We start from the raw sequence: 23,098 nt of genomic DNA, 5'->3' as shown, positions 1-23,098 counted from the left end.
ATCACACTGGAGGGCCTTGATTGAATTCTGTATAAAGCTTTTGGTTTATAAATGTCTCTTCATTAGACCTTACTAATCATAAAAGAATACAAATTTTAAAAAAAAGAATACAAATTAAAACAATAAAGTATTGTTTTTAACCTGCCACATTTAACAGACTTTTGGAAATCATAATATTTATTCATGTAAGAGTACAATAAAAATGGGTATTAATTACCTTATTGCTGGTCTGAAAACTGGTATTAACTTTTTTCTTTTCTATTTTTAAACAGAGTCTCACTATATAGTTCAGGCTGGCCTTCAACTTCCTATGTAGCCTAGGTTAACCGCAAACTCATGGTGATCCCCCTTCCGCAGCCCCCTACGTGCTGAGGTCACAGGCAAGAACCACCACACCTAACTGGTATTTTAGAAAGCAAAACTGTAAATGAATCTTGACTCGTGGAGTAGCGATAGCCTAAAAACTAGCTTAAAATTTCTTCCCTCAACCAAAATGGGCTGTAGAATAAGATCAAGGCCTCATCAGCACCACTAGTGTGCTACATGGAAGGAAGCCTGGGCACCAGTGCACAGCTCCCACTCAGCACAGCAGAGCAGGGTTAGGGCAGCACGCGTGAGGCTTCCTGTCCGCCCTCAGCAGTGCCCCTCCATTTCAAGAAAGGGGACCAGGGCTTAGGCAGCACACCACAGATCAGCAGCTTCCTAGGGCCTTGACTGCGAGCTGGAACGTGCATAGGCCATGTCTTTTTTTTCCTCTGACCTGATTTCTAGATCAGAGTTGGCGTCAGTGTTGAGGCAAACCTCTTGTTTTTGGATTCAGATGTTCAAGTGAGGACAGAGTAAAAGCTATATGGGAAAAGAAAAAGCATAAAATTATGTCTGAAATGTTTTAAGAGATGAGATTTCAGTTGGGTGTGGTGGCACATGCCTATCATGCCAGCAGGGAGGCTGAACCAGGAGGATCGCCACAGGTTTGAGGCTAACCAGGGCTACATGCTAAGTTCAAGGCCAGCCTGAATTATGTAGCAAGACCCTGTCTCAAAAAAAGAGAGAGAGAAAGAAAGATGAGTGTTGTCACATTGCCAGGCTGCCTTTGAATTTCTTGGGTTCCAGGAGTCCTTGGAGTTCAGCCTCTGTGGTACTTGTGGGTCCTGTCAGGCCTGAGACTGAGTCCCAGCTTCCTGGCTTCATTCCACCGCCAGCCCCAAAAGTATTCACAATTTGGCCAAATTTGCTGGGCAGATAGCTCCCTTGCTTCCACTGTACAGAAGCACTCCAGTTTATAGACAGGTTAGAGAAAGCCAGGAAATAACCACTTGTAGATTTAGCAAAGCTTGGCCCAGGGGGCCTGGAAGTGTGACGGTTCCTTGGCAGGAGAGCTGGGGGTTTACATACATTCTCAGCATTAAGAACCCAGAGAAGTGGTCTATCCCTTTTTTAAAAAAGTCTTATTTTTAAAGATCTGTTTTAACCTCACAGTTACACCCTGAGCTAGGGTGTAGCTAGGACTGTCTGTGCCTAGTTACCTTGGGTCCTTGTTCTAGTGATAATGGGAATTAAAAACTAAACCACAGCTTTGCAGGGAAAAGCTTTCTTGGGAAGTAAGAGGCAAAGCGGGAAAAGACCCCCACTTGAATAGTAGCTGGAGAGGGCGACTTTGATGAAGAGGACCAGACCTGCGCCCACAGGAGCTGGGGCCGCCTTTAGGATTGGCTGGAGTAGACCAGCGCCCCAGCCACTGTTCTCTCCGTCCTGGTTTGTAGCTCTGGAGAAATCCTGATGGCTTAAGGAGCAGTTCCCTTCTCATAAAATGATTGACTCTGTGGTGGTTTCAGTCTCGTGAGCCTTTTCTCCTGGGACTTAGGTGAATACCAATTCAAGGCAATGGCTGGAGACTTCCAGGCATGGCTTTAGGGACCAGGCCTGGAGCTGGACCCGTAAAGAAAGGCTGGTGATCAGATGTCCCTCTGAATCCTAGAAATTACTTCAGTTGTGCTTATCTTGGTGTCTTCCACCTTTACGGGAAATGAGATAGACAAGGTAAATTTTGTCCTGCCAGCTTTTGTCAGACATTCTCTAAATGACTAACAACTTACATGCAAAGAATTTGACATTGTTCTACTTTTAGTTACTTAACAAGCATTCTTAGACTCATGTCAAGTCATGGGTTTTAGCAAAAACTGCTTTCAAGTCCCTGATTGTCTCAGAAAAAAATAAATTATGCTTTTAATGAGTAACAGTTTAAGGGTCTAGGATTTCTTTTGTCTTTTTTCCCCCGTGGTGGTCTGTTATTATATCACAACTATCACAGGATTGTAGGTGTGCACCACTAGGCCCATGTTATGTATAAAATACAAATTTTTATTGAAGGACATAAAACATGAATACATGGAAGAACATTTTTGTCTCCCAATTACACTTAATATCCAATTTAAATTTTAATAAGTCCTGATGGTTTTGAAATGAATTATGGAGGTGGGGGGCTTGGCCAAATGATTCTTAAATCCATCTGTCCAAAGAAATGTCAGAGAATAGCCAGAAAGAATTTGAAAAGAAGCTACAAACCAGGGCTGAATGACTGTGCAGTAGTGCTATTAACTTGTAAGGAAAATTTTCATTATAGAATTCTCTGTCCAGCCACACTGTTAGACAAGTAGAATGAGAAAACAGAAATACGTAGAAATTAATGCAGAAAGTGTTTCCTTAAATGCATCCTTTCTCAAGGGGGAAACCTAAGACTGTACTCAGTTGAGAGAGGAGTATAATTTTAAAAGTTGATATAAGGTGTGGAGGGCTCTGGGCATAAAGGATTTTGTTGAATGATGATATGAACTTGAGGGTAGAAACAGATGGTGCTGGGAAAATTGGAGACCTACGTGCTGAAGATTGAATCTAGACCCACGTCTCTCACCATGCACTGAACCAAAGCCAAAATCAGTCAGAGATCTACACATTAGAACAGAAATACTTAATCTACTGAAAGACAGAATAGGTAAAACATCAAAGACCTAGGTGTAGGCAGACTGTCTGGACAGAACTCCAGTTACACAGGAAGTAACAGGATCACATTAAATTAAAAAGCTTCTACACAACAAAAGAAGCCATCAGCAGCGTTAAGAGACAACCTACAGAACGGGAAAAAATTTCCCTGCTGCTCCTCAGATAGAGAACTAATATCTAGGGTGTATAACGAATTCAAAAAATTAACGCCCCCACCCAAATTAAAGACTCAGTCACAACATGAGCATCCATGCCTGTAATCCCAGCTCGCAGGAGGCTGAGGCAGGAGGACTGCTGGGAGTTCAAGTCCAGCTTGAGCTGCAAAATGAGTTCAGCCTGAACTACATAGCAAGATCCTGTCTTAACCAGAAAAAGACAAGAAAAGGGGAGGAGGCATCTGAAACAAACAGACAATTCTTATACAAAGAAGAACAAATGGCCAATAAATACAAGATAAAAGTATTCAACATTGATGGCCATCTGAGAAATGCAAAGTGAAACAACACTGAGATTCCACCTCACTCCAAAAAAAATGGCTGTCTTAAAAAATTAATAACAAATACCAGAGAGACTGTGAGGAAAAAAGAGCCATATTCCATTGTTGGTGGGCATGTAAACTGGTACCTCTGCTATAGGAATCAGCATGAGATTTCTCAAAAAACTAAAAGTAGCAATTTCATTTGACCCAGGTATATCCCTTCTAGCTGTCTTCCTGAAAGTGTTAGACATACCATATCGGGTGATGCACGCACACCCATGTTTATAGCAGTGCAGTTCATAATAGCTGACTGCTGGGGACAGCCTGTATGTCCATCAACAGATGAATAAGTAAAATGCACTTATACTCAGTGCAGTACTGCACTCTCATAAAGAAGGGTAAATTTGAGTCATTTGGATTTATGCATGTACATTTTGGGGGGATTGTTGGGAACTTAACCCAGGGCCTCAGGCCTACTAAGCACAAGTTCTGCTGAGCTGCACCCCTCTTCCGTATGTGTACATTTTTAAACCGACAGGTCATATTGTTAACACTGCTTTGTGACTAGCTTTTCCCCTCCACATTTTTGGACATCTTAAAGGAAGTTCTACAAAGATGCCTTTAAAAGCCCTTTAGGCGTGGGAGGGGGAAGGAAAGGAAAGGAAAAGGGGAGAAAAGAGTAAAAGGAAAAAATAGAAAAAAGAATGAAGATGTATTATATACAGTTACAAATTTCCTATGAGGAATGGGATCCTTACGGATAACAAATATGTGCTAATTTTAAAAAGTAAACAAAATGAGAAAAAAAAAAATCTGGGTCATTTGTAGGAAAATGGGTCCCCCTCCAGACCATAATATAAGCTGAAAAATCAGACACACAAACATAAACATCATGTAGTTTCTGTCATATGAAAAAATATATAAATGAAGTACAAAATAAAGCACAGGTAATAGGAAAAGAGAGAGGGGGAGAATTACTGGAATTCAGCATGGACAATGTATCTAAAGTGTACCTTGCTTTAGGGTCACTGTCTTCTGGGTTTTGTCTGGTTTTTGGCCTGTTGGTCTGGTGGTTAATCTGTGTGTATGATAACTGACTTTATAAGGACTTCTAAATAAACAGCTCTGATGCTGGCAGAAAGAGCGGGGCGAGTGGGAAGGGGAAGAATTGAGCTGTGTTTCATGCATGCACCAACTCCGCACAGTGAGGATGTGATCATTGTGTACTGCAAACAGGTACTCATAAAATTTTTAACAAGAGCCTGAGGGTAGGAAAAAGAAAAAATAATAATAATAATAATAAAATAAGAAGCTTCACAGGGAAGTCTCTGTCCAAGTATGAAGCAGACTCCTCTCATTAGAACAAAAAGTCTGTGGGCTACAAGGAGAATATCCTGATGGGTGAGCCACTGGCACTGAGTGAGAGGTCTGATGATAGACATAAAGTTGTTCTCCACAAGAAAAAGCCAAAATAAGCAGAAGCTGTAGGGAACAGACAGACTTTTGAAGAAAGGCCGTCCCATTCTGGAACGTACTAAAATGTGTTGTGATTTTGGCAACGGGGAGAGTAACCCAAAGGAAAGCCTTTGAGTGGCCGGAATTGCGGCTTTGGGACTTCAGAGGAGATGGAATTGTAGCTCACTGCTGGGTAAATGTTTATTGTTTCTGTCTTCTAGATCACCCTAGGATGAGAACACTGACAACTAAAATGTCGCCTTAGGAAAGGAAGCAGGTGTTCTAAGTTTTAACAACTTAAGTGCAGAACTGGTCACTGTAGAGGAAAAAGGAGAAGAGATAGTGCTAATATTTCACAAAGTGGATCAAGGAAGCTCTGTCCATGATCAATGGCACCGGAAGTTCAGGAACTGTAAAGAAGGTCACACATACAATAGCAGTGCAGGAACTATAATTAGATCCATGATTTTAAAGGGAGGACAGAGGCTCCTAGTATCTCAGTCCCCCTGTGGTTTTGGGAGGAAGTCAGTACATAAAGCCTCCATTTTAGAACTCAAGAAGTGGTGTGCCGGGCATGGTGGTGCATGCTTGTAATCCCATCATTCTGGAGGCCCCAGCAGGAGGAGCTCTACAAGTTCAAGACCTGCCTGGGCTACGTGGTGAATTTAAGGCCAGCCCAAACTGCATAGGGATTGCCCGTCTCAAAAAAAAAAAAAAAAAATTAGTGATGTAAGCATGCTACAGAGATACTGAGGTGTAATCACCAAAAGAAGCAAAGAGAAATTAAAAACTGATTCTCACAAGGACCCGGATTAAGAGCAGGAACCATTTTTCATTTGGTTACACTTCAGTGTGCACGTGTGTATATGTGTGTGTGTGTGTATGAATGTATATAGCTTTGATAACTTTCTTTGATACAGCACCATGATTCAATCACTTCTTACATAACAGAATGTAGATGTCATAAATCTTGACGAAGCCAAAAATAACCAGAAAAACAAAAATTTGTCTTTGAAGTCGAACATAGTGGCTCTTGCCTATAATCCCAGCACTCAGGAGCCTGAGGCAAGAGGATTCCTATGCGTTCCTAGACCAGCCCGAGCTACATAGCAGGACTCTGTCTCAAAAAAACAAAAATTAAAAATTATCTCTGATAGATGACAGTCACCAATGTTGTTTTTAGTGACAATTGTAGCCCTTTAATCTTTTTCTCCTTATACTGAGACCATTGTTCCCATTGTTGACTTACTCCTTGTTATATAACGCAGTAGGTCAGAGACTTACGGATGAGTTCCATTCCAGGAGAACATTCACAGCTTGGATTCATTTGTAGGCAGCAAGGCCCCACACGGTACACCTTGGAGGCCCAGGACTCGAATGTCCATAGGTCGAAGACTTACTGTAGTGGAAACTCCATAAGGAAACATCAGTTGGTTCTCTTTTTCTAGTAAAAGTTAATCGTTTTAAAGTTAATAATTCCAGTCTCTCTGTCTCCTTAACCTAGAAACGGAATCTGTTGTTGGCATTTGAAGCAGCGGAAAGCATAGGGATCAAACCCAGCCTGGTAAGTTTTCTGTTTTATATCTTCTCGTTATTTTGTTCTACTTATATGAAAAAGTATATGCCACCTACTAAACATTTTCTTATAAAACACTGAAATCCATGTCCAGAAGACCTGCTACTTATGATCCCTGTCATAGAGTTACCTAGTTATATGATCATGTACACGAATAGAGTTTTTCAATTAGATTTCTTTATGGATTAATTTCAGTTCAGGAAATACTGTAAGCTGAATAACCATTAAAGCCTTGAGGGTACCTATAACCTTAGTACTCTAGGAGGCTGAAGCAGGAAGACTGCAAATTCAAGCCCAGCCTGACCAACGTAGCAACTTAGGGAGACCCTATCTCAAAATTAAAAAAAAAAAAAAGCTTTTAAAGAGTTGGGCGTGTAAAAAAAAAAAAAAAAAAAAAAAAGAGTTGGGCATGTAGCTCAGTGCAGAGGTCTGGGATTCAAGCCCCATTTCCGCCAGAAAAGGAAGGGGTCAGGGGATGAACGAAGTCAATGCTTAGCTGCACTAAGAAATAATAGAAGGCAGACATTTAGTAAGAAGTCAACCCAGAGCCATAAGAGACCATGGCACCCCAGGGGTGAAAATGGGGATGGTGGAATAAGGCTCATAGAAAATAGAAACCTAATATCCCTGATAGCCTGCAGCAGTGGTGACAAAAGTGTGGCCTGCATATAATTGTGGAGGTTTCTAGGTTTTGGTTTTTTGGAGATGTTTTGAGACAAGGTCTCACCCTTGAACTCACTCTGTAGGCCAAGCTGGCATCAGACTCGCATCGATCCTTCTGCCTCAGCCTCCCAAGTGCTGGGATTACAGGTGTGTGCCACCACATCCAGCTACTACGTTTTTCTTGTAATACAAAAGTTGTCAATATGGAGTTATTTTTCTAAACTGAAGCCTCAATATTCAGGTTTAATTGTAATGCTGGCACGGGGAGATAAATATGTGAGTTTTAGGTTGCAGTTTAGCCCTTGTCTCTAAAAGGTTTGCCATCACTGGGCATACAATTCCTGTAATCCCTACACAGGAACAAGAGACAAGTACCTACCCTTATGTAAGTAGAGCAATCATATTGAGACCCCTCCCTAAAACTGAGGCTCACAACATGAGGCTCTTCTTGGTGAAAATGGAATATTTTAAAATTACACCTACATCCAGCAAGGTAATAAGAGTGTCTCCACCTTGGACTTTCGGGGTGGGGGGGGGAGTAAAAATCCTCTGTAAGAAAAGAAAAGGGCCAGGTGAGACTTGAAGTCTAAATTTGAATCTGTACGGCTTGGAGCTCATAACTTAAACTCACTGATGCAGGAAGCTCCCGGGGTAGAAGGGCCACTAGAAATATGTTCACAAGCCAGAATTCAAACACTTGAGACAATTATCCTACAAGCCTGAGGATTATCTACCAGAATTGGAAGCTGGATAAAGAGAAAGACTTCATATCAACCATGCTTAAATATATTAGAAAGTTGAAGAATAGAAGCCATAAGGAAACATAGTACCACACAAAAAGAGAAATTTGGTAAAAGAATCAAATAAAGGTTCTAGACATTAAAACCTACAATTGAAATCACAATGAGAAGGTTGCCAAACTGATCGAACCCAATGGTACTCTGCCACTGAACCACGTCTCCAGCCGTCTTTACATTTTATTTTGAGACATGATCTTAGTTAAGTGGCCCCTGCTCAAACTTGCAGAAGTGGCCCCTGCTCAGACTTGCAGTGCACCTGCCTCAGCTTCCGAAATAGCTGGAACTACAGGCATGTGCCACTGCACGTGGTGTGTGTGTGTGTGTGTGTGTGTGTGTGTGTAATACATCCAGATTGGTTCACCACTCGGTGCAGTAACCAAGGACCCAAAGTGTCTCTTGTCTGCATACCACAATATTCAATCCGTTGGTGTTCTGTCCCCGTACTTCTTCCTCTTCATCACATGTATCTCAGTAGTGACTTTTGGCCTAATGACACACATCCAAAAAAAAAAGCCATTTTTCTCCTATTTAAGATGCGTCAGGCAGCATTGTGGGTATTTTCTATGTGTTGACCCAGGGAGCCCCTCAGGACTCCTGTGCAGGACAAGCACTGCAGGGCCACAGAGGCATCTGCACTTCCTAGAAGGTCACATGGCTAATGAGTAGCAGAGGCAGGAGTCGGAGCCAGCGGGCCAGCTCTGCAGCCCGTGCCCACATGACAACCCTGCCTCCATGACAACCGGGTCCACCTTGGGCTCCTAAAGCACAGTTTATTCATGGCACGTACCCACATGCTCTATTGTAATTCTTCTGATTGTGCGGCAGATCATTACCCCTCACTTCCACAAGACTGAGCTCCCAAGTGCAAGCAGCCTTACTTTTCCCCTCCGCTGTCTTCTTTTAATACTTAATAACCGTTTATTTCTTATTGGTACCAGGGATTGAGCTCACAACTGGTGCCTGCCAGGCAAGGGATTATGCCACTGAGCTAAATCCCTAGCCCCAGTAACCATTTATTTATTTGTAAATTAATAACACAAATAGTTTTTGGTTGATTTAGGTGATTTTTTGTTTTGGTTTTTGGTTTTTGGTTTTCTGAAGCATGGTCTCACAATGTAGCCCAGGCTACATTGTGAACTCACCACAGTCCTCCTGTGGCATTGTTTTTGTTATGGTAAAATACATATAAGATTTACCATCTTAACTTTCAAAGTATAGTCACATCCTTGGCATCCAATACCATCTCCAGAAGTCTTCATCCTACAAAATTAAACTCTGTGCCCATTAAACACAAACTCCTCATTCCCCACCCCTGGCAGCCACTGGTCTATTCTCCGTCTCTAAGCACTGACCTGTTTCAGGTGTGTCATGTGAGTGATGTTTGACAGAGTGTTTGTCCTCTGACTGCCTTATGTCACGGAGTGTACTGTCTTGATCACGATTCACTCACATTTAACATGTATTCCTTCCTTTTCAAGGCTGAATAGTGTCCCACTGTATGTGTGGACTACTTTGTTCAGCCAGTCAGCTGTGATGGACGCTGGAGTTGTTGCCATGTCTTAGCTATTTTGAATAGTGCTGCCATGAACATGAAAATACTAACACCTTATCAAGTTCATCAGCACCGAGGTACTGAGGAAGTTCTCAGCCAGTATTTTCCAAATCAAGTTCATTTGCTTTCTGGCTAGAGCTTTTTTTCTTTTCCATTGTATTTATTTTGTCTTCAGCACACTCTGCTACCAGTATTTGGCATTGTTATTTTTAAAATTTTAGCATATATGTACAGATAGATACACATATACACATACACATACATATACATACACATATACATATACATGCATACATAAAATAGTATCTCATTGTTTGAATTAGCCTTTTCCTTGGTTGGAAATTATGTTGAGCTTTTCTTTCATATGATTATTTGCCAGATATATATTATTCCTAAATTATACTTTCCTATTACTTAAGATTTTTTTGTATAGAAATTCTTTATCAGATATATGATTTTCAGATATTTTTTCATAGTCTGTAGCTTTTCTCATTCTTTTTCTTTTACTTTTTTTTCCCCCAAAGAGTAGGTCTCAATATGTAGCCCAAGCTGGCCTCAAACTCATGGCAATCCTCCTGCATCAGCTTGTGATTACAGGCATGCATCACTGTGCCTGGCCTTTTCTCATTCTCTTAATAGTCTCTTTCTCAAAGCAGTTGTTTTGAGGGGATTTTGGTTTTTGGTTTGTTTTGGTTTTTGTTTTTTGTCTTTTTGAGACAGGGTTTCACTATGCAGTTCTGGCTGGCCTTGATCTCACTTGCTAGCCCAGGCTGGCCTTGAACTCATTGTGATCCTCCTGCTTCAGCCTCCCTAATGCTGGGATTACAGGCACGTACCACCACCGTCCATCCTCAGAGCAGTTTTAAGTTTCAATAAAATCCTTTTTCTTTTTTGTTTTTTTAAGACAGGGTCTGGCTGTGTAGTTCAGACTGACTTTGAATTCACTATGTAGCCCAGTGATTTTCCTGCCTCAGCCTCCCAATTATTGTAATTATAGGCGTGTACCACTACACCCAGCTATTTTTTAGCATGTTTTTAAAAAACATGTATTGTATTTAAATACTCATTGCCCAAGAATTAAGATGTGTTGTGTACATGTACCAACACCCCATAGAATGTCATCATCATATGCTATGAAAATGTACTAATAAAAATTAAAATAAATGCCAGGGGTTTAGCTCAGTAGCATAAGCACCTGCCTGTTACACGCAAGGTCGTGAGTTTGGTCCCAGTTCCATAAATCAATCAATCAATCCATCATTGCCCAGCCCAAGGGCATATAGATTTTCTCCTATATTTTTTTCTAGAACTTCCATAGTTTTGTGTTTTATATGTAGATCCACAGTCTATTTTAAATTAATTTTTGTATCGGTTGTGAGTATGTGTTTAGGGAGAAGTAGATTTGCACGTTTTTCTCCCAGTTTTGCTATTCTTGACAAAGAATAAAAGCCTCCTTCCCTATCAGTCAGTGCTCAGGCTTGCTGTTGGTTCCACAGTACCAAACGGAAAAAGGACCCAGCTCAGCCTCAGAAATTGGTAACAGATTTGGCAACTCCGCCGGATCGTGGTCTGATCAGTCTCATTCCTCACAGAGCTACTTCTTGGGAGTAAGAAAGCTACTGATCAGGGAAAGAATGACTGTCATCTCTGGTGTCTGCCTGGGGGCGTCGCTTCTGGGAGGTTAACAGACACCTCCACTTTGAGACCCACACTCCAGGCTTCAGTCTTGCTTCTGAGAAATTGAAAGCTATCTTTGCTGTGAATCCAGGGCTTTCGTCAAGCACCTGGGAGCCAGTGGGCCTGGGATGACCTTCCTAGAACTTCTCTTAGGCTGGCCTCTGGGCTGGAACAAGATGCTTCAAAGATAGAGATGCTTGTTCAGGTGAGCTAAACAAATGTTGGGAAGTTTAAGAGTCACTCCCAACCAGAGAGACTGCCAGACAAGATCTCTTTGTTAGAATCCCATCTGCATGCTAAATGACACGCAACCCCTCCGCGGTGCCATGAGAATTGAGTGTTGCTTTGATGGCAACTGAAAGGAATAATAACAGCAGCAAAAGAGGTTACACCCAAAGTCCATGAAAACTCTACCTATTCCCATGAAAGCCATGACTGTCTCTCCCCCTCATTACCTTTTTCCTGTGTCTGTAACCTCCCAAACCCCATCAGTGGAGATAGTGATTTGTGTGGTTGTCTCCCACTTCTGTTCTTGGCCAAAATAAATGTCTCCTTCACTGCTCAGATAAAAGTATCTAGGTTTATTGTTCGTTTGCTGTTATATGTGAGCATGTAGTTATTAAAAAGATTGTCTTTTTTTCTTTATTGAATTGCCTTTGTACCTTTATAAACAGCAGTTGTTTGTATCGCATGGCTCTTTTCAGGGACTGTGTTATCCCCTGATTTAATCCTGTCTCTCACCAGAGCCACACTACCTTGATTACTACAGCTTATAAAAGGAGTCTTGAAATCTAGTCCTCTTTGTCCTTTTAGAACTGTTTTAGCTAGTGCCTTTGTCTTTATGCATTTTAGGATATGTCGGTATTTACCAAAAATAAAGACTTGCTGGGATTTTGGTTGGAATGCACAGTATCTGGAGATTAAACAATAAACGGGAAAAATTTTCTAACCCATAAATGCAAAATGTATCTCCATTTACTTTCTTTCATCAATATTTTGTAGTTTTCTGCTTACAAATTTTACATACTTTGTTAGATTTAGACCTTTGAACTTTTTTTGGTGCTATTGCAAATGGTATTGTTTTTCTTAATATGAGTGATTGGTTTTGTTTTTTTTTTTTTTTTTCCTTTTTCTGGTGTAAGGAAAATGATTGAGTTTTGTATAGTGGGTTTGACATTGTGTCCTGAGGTCTTAGTAAGCTTGCAGATAGACCCAGAGATTTTCTACCTGTCTTCTACAAATGAAGGCAGTTTTTAGTTCTTCCTTTCCAATGTGTATATCTTTTTATTTCTTTTTTATGCCTTATTGCATTAGCTAGAACTTTCAGTAATATGTTGAATAGGGCAAATGATAGATATCTTTGCTTTATTCCTGATCTTAGGGAAACAGTCTCTTTTACAATTAAATATGATGTCAGCTATTAACCTTTTGTATGTCTCTTATTAGATAAAAGAAGTTTTTATTATGAATGGTTTTTGTATTTTGTGTAATATTTTTTCATCTGTTGATGTGATCATATTGTTTTGCTATTTAGTCAGTATGATGGATTAGATTGGTTTGCAAATATTGAACTAGCTTCCCGTTCCTGGTATGAGCCTCCCTTGATCATGATGTGTATTATACATTTATATATCAATGGAATCAACTTGTTAATGTTTGTACTGTTTGTTAATTTTTTTGTGTCTCTGAAACCTATCTGTAATTTTCTTGTATGTCTTGTTCTGCTGTTTGAGTGATCGTGCCCTCCTAAAATGAGTTGTGAAGTATTTTCTCCTCTTCTATTTTTTGGAAGAAATTGCATAGAATTGGTATTATATTTTTCCTTAAGTATTTGGTAGAATTCACCTATGAAGTCATATGGAGATTTCTAACTAGTCAGGCATCAAATGGCATGCATTATAAGATTTTACTAATGTAATGTACTTTTCTCAGAAATGTGAAAGATTATTTCTTCAAAAATTTTCAAAGGTTAATATGTACCAAAATATTTTTTCCTTTTGTTGCAAAGTCTTGAGTGAAACTATGAATATTGATTGGACTTCCAAATTCAGCAATTGAAGACACATACACCCTTCCTCAATAGAAAGTTTGCCATCTCTCTTGAACACACAGATTTCCCCTTCCTTACCCAGAGTTTAGCTGCCTCTGAATAAGCAGACTCAGTCTTATCACTTCTTTTTCCCTGATGTCATTAGCAGCTGCCTTGTACTAATTCTAGCTTGCTGTGTATCGGTCTGCACAGGGCTCCCCTACAGTGCTGTAGAGGAAAGAGCCCTCTGGGACTAGTGATTGATAACAGTTTGAGGTTTTTCCTTCACAGCTGTTCTGAGGCATATCTGTATATGGTGTTCTGTTTGCTCCTTTTCTACCCGCTCCCCATGAATAACAATAAGCCGGTGATTTTTTAGCATGACCGCAGAGCAGAACGGTAGAATATGCCGTCAGATACTGTTAAACCAGGAGATAAATGACTTGCTAACAGCTCAGCTACCTGTGTCACCGCCCAGGAACAGATGTGCTCAGTTCAGCATTATTATTCCGCTGCTTCTTGACTTCTGGGTTTCCGCCAGGGTTCTTTGCTACTGTTCTCTTGCGACCACAAAAGAATCCAAATTCAATCCCAAAGTTAATTATTAAACATGATGTTCAGTGGCACAGATTTCCAAAAAGCTTGGCTGAGGTCTTTTCAAGGAGCCCAGCCTTATTTCCTGTCAGTTTTTGGCATCTTATCTGATGTTTGTTTGGTGCAGGCTTGATTGTAGAATTAGCAAAGAAAAAGAAAAAATGAAAAAGCAAAAATAAACAGCAAAGAGAACTATTAAATGAGCAAAAGGAAAATCACACATTAAATGGCGATAGTTAAGGCTAGTTAAGGTACAGTGGCCTCATTCCTAGGGATTTCTCTTAAGGGACTAAGTCACCAGAAGCAAGGCTCCAGGAGATGCTTAGTGAAAAGTCTGTAATGGTGAAGAAGAGAACAAACTACAAACTGCACGTCACATCAGTGCCAGACAGCGGCTCCCTCAGACAGCATGCGACCACTAACGTGGTGGCCACTGAAGCAGTGCGGTGGCATGGAAGCCATGCCTTGAAATCGTCCAGTAAGGAAGCAGAGAGTTCACGAACTTGTGCCCCCTGGGATGAAAATCTGAGAAATCCAACGCTGATTTACTCACATTTAATTTAGAAAAATAGAAGCAAGTTTTCTGCTAGTGAAATTATGGGTGACTCTCTGTGTAAAACTTTTTTATTTATTTTGTGTGTGTGTGTGTGTACAACTTTTTTTAAAAACTTTTTTAATGCTGTCATAAAGATGAAAGCAACATGAGGTCAATCATGTCTGTGTCTTTCAAAAGGGACAATGCTTCCCAAACAAATAGGCTGGCAAGTATTCTCTGTAATATGGCACATTCAGTACCAGCTGTGTTTGCCTCCACCTCCTGTCTGTGTAGGTGGAGCGTCTCCAGAGAAGCCCGATGATGTCTCCTTTGTGACCTGTCCCTTTCCCTGCAGGAGCTCAGTGAGATGCTGTACACAGACCGGCCTGACTGGCAGAGTGTGATGCAGTATGTGGCCCAGATCTACAAGTACTTTGAGACGTAAACCATCTCATCAGCCACTGCTGCCTGCAGTCTGTCCTGGAAGCGCCTGGTCACTGTCCAGTGGCCCAGCTCTGCCCACTGCCCAGCCGTCTGGATTTCCAAGGAAGGCCAAAGCCAAGTGGATCAACACTCAAGAAACAGCCGAGTTCCACCGTGTCCCTATCTCAAAAGCAAATGCAATTGGAGTATAAATTAGGGGATCTTTGCTCTTCTGGAAGGTTCCATAGAAGATGCCACCCTCCTTCTAGATCAAGATCCCATTTCCAGGTTCATTTCTGTGAGAACCCAGGACAACATCGTCAATCCTGTTTGGTGACTTGATGCATAGTCTGCACAGATTCATGACAAACAGCACCTCTGAACTAGGCTTTTTTGTTTGTTTTTTCACTAAAAAAAAATGTAGCTTTCTCCTTTATCAAAACTTTGCCCTTGTCTTCCCACCCTACTCCCCAAAAACCCCATACCCCACAAAATACAACAAATCCTTTACTCAGAGCAGCCTGGAAACACCTTGGCCTTGCCATTTGGGGGAACTACCATCAAGTTCTAAGTAACAATTTTAACATTCATTAGAACTTGATTACATTTCTAGATCCCACAGTCTCTTAGTTGGTTCTTTGGATGTGCACAGAAGCCCCAGCTCCTTGCTGGAGGCTCCCTGTGGGCCACCCCAGCCGAGGAAGTGTGTGCCGAGTGGCTCATGGTCAGAAGTGCCACCACGGCAACTGTCCGCAGTGACTTTCCTCCTCGCACTTACTCAGCTTCCCGTTCACACCCACACACATTTGTTCAACACGCAGACCTTGACCGAAGGCCACTTGTATGTGTGTGAAACGGCCGGTGTCTGTTGTGATCTTCACTGATTTGCACAGTTGCCTCTGGTGGAAGCCTGGGGAAGGTTAAGAATGTGTATCTCTTGGTATTCCAGGCAGACAGCACATCTAAACAGTACTTCAGCTGTATACAAATTTAAGTTTTGGTACTTCATTTGGTCTTTCACATTTGCATGGCCAAAAAAAGCCTTTAGTGTAGGCAAGGATGGCTCCATTTATAACAACACAACTTTCCTAAAATTCCACCAGTTTCCTGAGTAGCAGCAGGACCCTCCTCAAAGTGCTGGGCCCCGGTGTCTGTACAGTAGATCTCTGGTATTCTTGGACAAAGAAGTGTGCGTTTATAGCAGGTGAAGATGCTAGTCACAGGCAGCTGTAAATGCCACCACCTGCTTTTTCACGTGCTGAGTAGCACTGTGTTTGTGCCTGTCTGACAAAGGGTCAGTGTGCAAGTCCCGTAGGTTTATAGTTGCTGCCAAAATTTATTTAAAGTGAATTTCTTATTGCTGATCTGAGCCACACGTTCAGAGCCAGGTTCCAAGGGCCATAGGTTGAACCCTGCCCTGGGAACCACATGGGCTCTGTTCTCTTCTCCAGGCTGGCTCTTGGCAGAGGTAGCAGTGGGGCCCTGCTGGTCAGGCCAGCCAACTCTCAAGCTGCCTCAACTGGTGCAGGACGAGAGCCTCCGCCTCCCAGCCGTGTCTGTGGTTGGCAGCTATGGCTCAGTGTCTGATCCCCTGGGGAGCTTCTGGAACCCACACGCCCAACCTGCCCAGTTCAGTGAGTCAGTATCGGAAACAAGAAGCCCGATGTACTCTACACAGTCTGTGCATGGGCAGAGCCCTGCGACTCTACAGCCGCACAGAGGGGACCGCACCTTTCATGGGCGGTTCAGTGGCACTGGAGCAGCAGGAGCTCCTGAGCAGCTCTCGGGACCAGAGTTAGTTACATAACTGGCCCCTGGGCTTTCAGGTAGAAACTGAGGCTCAGTTGGAACAAAGGTAACTTGTTCCTTCCTGATGAATGTATCCACATGATACCTGTGCTACCTGTTGCTTCCTGTACCTGTCTTTTGTTGACATAACTGATGCTGTATCTTCACCGTCTCCAAGCTTCAGCTTTGCCCAGGTAGGAAGAAGTACTGTTCCAAGTCACTGGGTTAATCAGCCAGTGATTGTGTTTAAACTGGAATTATCCTAGGCCAGCGATGGTGAACCTTTTAGAGACGAGTGCTCAAACTGCAACGCAAACTGCCAACTGCAATTAAACAGGAATACTAGTTTTAGCTTAGAAAAAGTAACTCATACATTAACATCTTTTGTTTTAAAAGAAAAACAATAAGATATGTGCCATAGGACATAGGTTTACCACCATCTCCCTGGGTTTTGTGTGAGCAAGGCAGTAGAGACTGAGGGTTTCCCTGAAGGGTATTTCGCTTGGCCGATGCTTGTTTTCAGTGGTAACATGCAGAGGGTCTAGATGGAACCATGGAAATAGAGGCCTCTGTGCTGGACATAGCTTCCCCTCAGGTACCCTCTCCAGTACAAACCCACAGTGTTAAAGGCCGGCCAGACCCAGTCCGCTTTATCTGTACCCTGTTCATTTAGGTTGAAAGGAAGGAAAGAAATGTCCTATCAACAAAAGGCCATGCTCAGTTTGTTCTTATCACTCAAGGAGGCTCCTTGGCTGCCATTCTCTGCCAGGAGATGTAGAAGAGGAATGTTGTGTCCTGTCACAGAAACAGGCGCTGTGGGAGTTTGGGTGTGAGGGTGTTGGGATGGGGTGAGGAGCCAGGCCCTCCTGCACCACCTGCGCCCGAGGTGAGGTGCCAACCAGCTGGCCTTGGAAGTGTGGGATCTGGGGAGAGCTCAGAGCACAAAACCAAATGTGGAAAATCAGTAAACTGAAAAAACAAAGTACTGAGCTCTCTTACATTTTCTCTACTTCTACTGAGTTAATTGTATCATTCATCCGCAGTGTCTGTCCTGGGTTTTCAAAGGCCATAATAGTTGTGTATGTGTCTTCCCTTCTCTGTTCTGCCGATACTTACTAAAATTATCTGATAGTTCTGCAGATACATTTTTAATATGTAATATTTATACAAAAACAGCTGTGAGATGGGAGATCCTGAGGAGTTAGGATTTTAGGCGAATTCTTGGTGTTTTGCAGTTGAGTTGCTTCATGGATTTACTCTTGGTGGCTGATGGGTGAGGTATTCTGAGCAGCAGTACTCTGAGGAACTTCTTTCTGCCTGGCCTTTTCTCACTGCAAAAACAACGTTGGCCTTTTGTTGTTGTTGTTGTTGTTATTGTTCTTCTTCAGTTGTTGATTTGTAGTTTTTGTAAGAATCTCCAAATTAAATGCTGTGACTGAACAACATGTCCTGTGGAGCCTGGTAACACACATCTGTAGTCCTAGCTCCTCAGGAGGCTGAAGCGGGGGGGGGTCACTTAAGCCCAGGAATTTGGCAACAGATTGAGTACATAGTCAGACTCCATCTCAAAGAAAAAAGTCCCAAAGTATCTGCCAAAAGTCTCAAAGTGTTCTGTTTCCTGCTACCCGTTGATGTCAGCTGAGCCTCTGAGTCTCTGCCCTCCCCATTCCCAGCTCCCAGGGGCAGCTGTGCCAAACCCCGCTGCTGCTACATCCTGCAGCTAGTTCTTACCATGCCGTGGTTCCAGTGCCATTTTGAGATGCAGTAAAATATACAATCTCTCCGCCTTTTAGAAAGTACTTTTAGCCAAGCATGGTGGCAACATTCCTGTAACCCCAGCACTCGGGAGGCTGAGGCAGGAGGATCACTGCGAGTTTGAGGCCAGCCTGGACTGCACAATGAAACTTTGTCTCAAAAAGACCAAAATAAAACAGTACTTTTAATATCTGTTTGCCTAAGTTCCTGGGAGTTTCAGTATTCTCACCCAGGTTAAGAGTTTCGCTGAATCTTTAACATCTTGAGTAGCTCACTAATTTTAACTACATTAGTTGAATGCAGTTGATACATCTGTGGCCTCGTTTCTATAAAGAGCACACTAGATTGCACCAAGCACTGTCAGGAAATGACATGCAAACATAGATATATTTAACTATTAACATGAAAGTATAAGATATATGACTATGTAATATTTCTAATAAATATATTTTGTTTGTCTGCTAATGATTCTTTCTCCCAGTGACATTTGTTATTACTGTTTTTCAAAGTGCCAAGTTTACCGAGTCTGGTTTCCAAGCAGCATCATGTACACCTGTGTCTCCTTTTATCTCATCCACCACGAGGGGCTGAGGTCCAGGCTGCTCTCTTCCCCTCCACCCACAGCAGCCTCGCCACAGCTCAGGCTCTGTGGAAGGTCTCCCTTCGTGGCCCTCACTGGAGGCTGCCGAGCTGTACAAATGCACATCATAGGGGACTAAATGCCATGCAGGATCAGTGTTAAATGGAGAAGTTGTGTCAAGATTGAAGAAGCAGAGTGAATATAAATTTTAGCTGGCAGCCAGTGTATTCTGACTGCAAGACACTGTGCTGGTTCAGCAGGTGACAAGTGACCCTGCAAGCATCCCCTGCAAACAACCATTAAGTGTTTTAGACCACCAGACCAGCCCACTGGACAGGACAAGGATCTTCACTTCTCCCAAGGAAACTCCACTGCCCCAGCCTTTTTCTCCTGAGAACACAGTCTCTGCTAAGGGCTCAACTCATACTGACCCAGGACAGCAGCTCACTGCCCTCTCAGACTCTGAGGAAACACTGTCCAGGAGATGCCAGGTCTTACTCACTTGACATCTGATGGCCTACACCATCTTGGACTATTCAGGCCGTACCCACACACGGCATTTTATGAATGGCCAGTGTGTCTGCATTTCAGTGAGTTCTCCCGTAGTTAGCATTGTTTGGGATTCGGCAGGGTGGTTCCTGCCCTGAGGTTCTGGGCCCCTGTATGATCGGAGCATGATCTGCAGACATCCATGACCAGGCTATCAGTATACACATCGTAAAGGTAGATAGACGTACCTGGGTATAATTGTAGCACTCTGGGAGGCTAAAGCAAGAGGTAAACAAGAACTGGGAATGTGGCTCAGTGCAAAGGCCCTGAGTTTAATCCCAGGACTACTACCCGAAAAGGAGAGGTCTGTGTGACCCCTGGTCTGGGAGCAGGGGAGGCTGAGTGGGGTCCGCGTGTCTGCTGAGGACCTTTGTGCTGCATCACAGCATGGCAGAGCATCATCTGGGGAGACAGAGCGAGAGTGGTAGCGGAGGTGTCTGACTTGCTTTAGAAAGCCATGAATGCCATCCATCATGCGAGTCCCACCTTCCCTGCCCTTATCTACCTCCTAAAGAGCCCATCTCCAGATACCACTACCGTATGACTTTGACTTGGGGTTTTGCTGTAGTTTTGGTTCTGTTTGATGGGAAGTTTTTTGTTTGTTTTTTATTTTGTGTTTTGAGACATGATCTCTCTGGCCTTGAACTCACTTATGTAGCTCAGGCTGGCTTCAAACTCACCAGCAATCCTCCTGCCTCAGGCTCTCAAGGGCGGGTATTACAGGCATGCAACACCACACCGAGCTGTGACTTTGAGAATTAAACTTATAACACATGAACTTATAACACAGGAACTGTACGCTCCATGGAGACTCGGCCCAACGTCTGCCCATTGGCCCAGAACTGTCTCTCCCTTCTCTAAGTGAAGACGGCTTGGATTTTTAGGCTATTTGATTATACTTCACTGTGAGCTTGGAGTGAAGCTGCATATTTCTGTGCTTACAATGCCTCAATCTATTAAGCAATAAGTTGCTATATAAATAATGTTTCATTAATTTGTAGAAATTTCCGGCTGCCCGTTTCCCTCTAACTTGGAATTCATCATTGAATTTGAAGCTAACGATTGCTTTAATATTCAGCCTGAGTTCAGGGATGTGGTCAGTCTTGTGAACAAATGTGTCCAACGTTTTCCAGCTCGATGGTGAATGGGAAAGTCCCCTGGGCAGGAACTAAAACCTCATCATTGTTCCTTTCTTTGTTGGCATTACTTCTGGTGTCATAGATGAAATGACATAAATGTTTTTGAGCAAAATTTCTGACCATTCCAGGCTCCTTCAGTGAATCCAGTCTAACTCACTTGTCCTACCAAAAATTCAGTGATAATTTTCCTAGATTATGGAAAAGGCCATAAAAAGACTTGGCCGTGACTTCTAACAGGGTTGTCCAAAGAGCTCTGCTCCCCTCCCGCCTGTCCATCTGGGCTGCTATTTATATCCCTGCTTTGTCAAAGGAATCACTGCCCTCCTATCGGAAAAAGGAAGCAAATCAGAAAGTGGGACATGGGAAAAGTTAGCTGTAGCTTTCTTTTACTGCCACGTGTGACCTCACAAGGCTTGGCCACCAGCTGAAAAGTCTGATTCTGGGAAGGACATCTGTCTGGAGAAGGAAAGACAGGATCGCAGCAGTATCGGGCTTGGGGGGCATCACGGGGTCCTTCCAATGGCCAAAAAGAGACCCAGGCAATGGGAATGTGTAGCTCTCTGGCAGCAGGGAAGATGAGTCCTGGGGAAGCAGTTCAAACTCATGTTTGTAACGTGCATGGATTTAACCACCTATGTTTAGCAGGGAAAATAAACTTAAAAAAAAAAAAAGCATGTGTCTGTTGCCACAGGCTTTGCAGTCAATGACCAAGTGCCCCAGAGCAAGCATGAGGCGGTAAAGTGTCGTGTGTCCTCTTGAGTCCTCACGCTCTCATATACGGGGCTTTGGGAAAGGGACCGAATTATGAGGGTGCTGGCTTGCTGCTAGAAAAGGTGGGTCACTCGGTGGGGGCCATGACCTGGGAGGATATAACTCCTGTCTTATTTTCTGTCTCACTGCTGAGACAAAATGCCTGACACCCAGAGTTAAAGAGGGAAAGATTCCACAGTCAGCTGGCTCCAAGGCAAGGTGGCCTGAGGGAGGAGGACCACAGAGGAGAACGGGTTCATGGAAAGCAGAAGACAGAAAAAGCAAGCAGGCAGGGACAAGACAGACCTGTCCCTTGTATCCGAGCTACCGGGATCAGGGCGGTGTTAAACCAATCAGTGGACTGATTTAGTAATCACCAGCACACACACTGTAGACCTGAAAAGTCCTCGCCTGTGACTGCTGAGGCTTTGGGAGGAGTCTAGACATGAGCTCCTGAGTCTCTTTGTATTCAGGCCGCCACGATGTGAGCTGCTTTCCTTCACTGGGATTTACCAGGCTGCTTTGGCTTTAGAGCCAGCTGGCCACGGATGATAATCATGGGTCAGAGTAAACCTCTTCTCCTTTAAATTGCCAGCATTGGGTATTTGCCCCATCCAAAGGAAGTAACTAAGACAATTACCAAGCTATATTAGGGTTCTCTAGAAAAACCAATAGGAGACCAATAGCTGGATATGGAATGATATAAAGAACTGCCTCACATGATAACAGAGGCTTAGAACTCCCACAGTTTGTTATCTCTAAGCTAGAAACCCAGAAAAGGTGATGGTGGTGTTCAAAGGCCAGATAACAGGAGAGTCAGTGGTACAGATTAAAGTCTGCATGTCTAAGAACCATGAGCATCATGGCAGGAGATGGGTGTCCTATCCCAACTAGGCAGAGAGAGGAGTTACCAGGCCATTAACACATAAAATTAACCATCACACAAGCTAAAGAGTCAGACTGACCTGTCCTTAGACCTCCCAACCTGCCTGTGTGAGCACTATTTTTCATACTAGAGTTGTCCACAAATCAGTAACCAGCCAGTGGTTAGGTGTTATGGGTCAGGTACTATCCTTGACCCTGAGCAAACAGCTGGGGTGGCAGTGAATGTGGGCTCCCTGCTCAAGAATAAGCCAAGCCTCTCTCAGACTAAAGTTCTCTCCTCCAAAGCTAGGGAGAAGGGGCGAGGCTGTGGATGTGTGTGTGGGATTAGGAATCCGGCTTCTGCTAGACGAGCCAAGCTTCCTGGATGCTCTACTGTCATTGGAAACCCAGCCCCACAGGGCTGAGCAAGTTCCGGATTTGAAGGAAGGTTAATAATTTGTCTTCAGTAATTTAGTTTGGACAAGGCAAAGAAAGGTTTAAACCCAAGCAGTCCAGCACCAAACCCTGCCCTTCAGCCACAGCTCTACCCCACCATCAGTCACAGGTGGTGGAGAAGAAGCACAGATTGGAGAGTGTAGTTTCTCCTTGGGGTTTACTATTTAATGCATTTACTGTGACTTCTTCCTTGAGAAACAACTGATCAATGCTTACCTGGTGAAGATTGGAAGAGTTCCCCATGGAGGTTTCAAAGGCATCTTTAGCCAGGAGTCTGTAAAAACCTTTTTCTAATGGCAGACTAACCAAGGGTCATGAGATTTATGTTCACACCGATTTTATTCAACACAGCTCAGCCTCCTTTCTCAGAACCCTGCCGGAGACCTTCAGAACCTTGTTCCCATGGTTAAAATTGACAAATTAGTAGTTATCATA

General features: G+C 43.0%; 1 protein-coding gene across 9 annotated transcripts in view; it reads left to right on the top strand.

Moving 5' to 3' along the window:
* The window catches only part of Specc1 (sperm antigen with calponin homology and coiled-coil domains 1), a 315,008-nt gene that overhangs the window by 270,123 nt on the left and 21,787 nt on the right, over window positions 1–23,098 (top strand). For 3 of the 9 annotated variants that reach the window (XM_063242462.1, XM_063242464.1, XM_063242463.1), the window contains exons 15-16: window positions 6,438–6,497; window positions 7,256–7,622. In XM_063242462.1, coding sequence (XP_063098532.1) covers window positions 6,438–6,497; window positions 7,256–7,393 — 198 coding nt within the window. In that variant the 3' untranslated portion in view covers window positions 7,394–7,622. The other 6 variants (XM_005002069.4, XM_063242468.1, XM_063242469.1 and 3 more) reach the window with 6 other exon arrangements.

Source organism: Cavia porcellus, unplaced genomic scaffold, assembly GCF_034190915.1.
Source record: "Cavia porcellus strain 051 isolate PalLab524CR breed Dunkin Hartley unplaced genomic scaffold, mCavPor4.1 scaffold_32, whole genome shotgun sequence".
Classification (NCBI taxonomy): Eukaryota; Metazoa; Chordata; class Mammalia; order Rodentia; family Caviidae; genus Cavia; species Cavia porcellus.
This window is presented reverse-complemented; position numbering and strand designations above follow the sequence as displayed.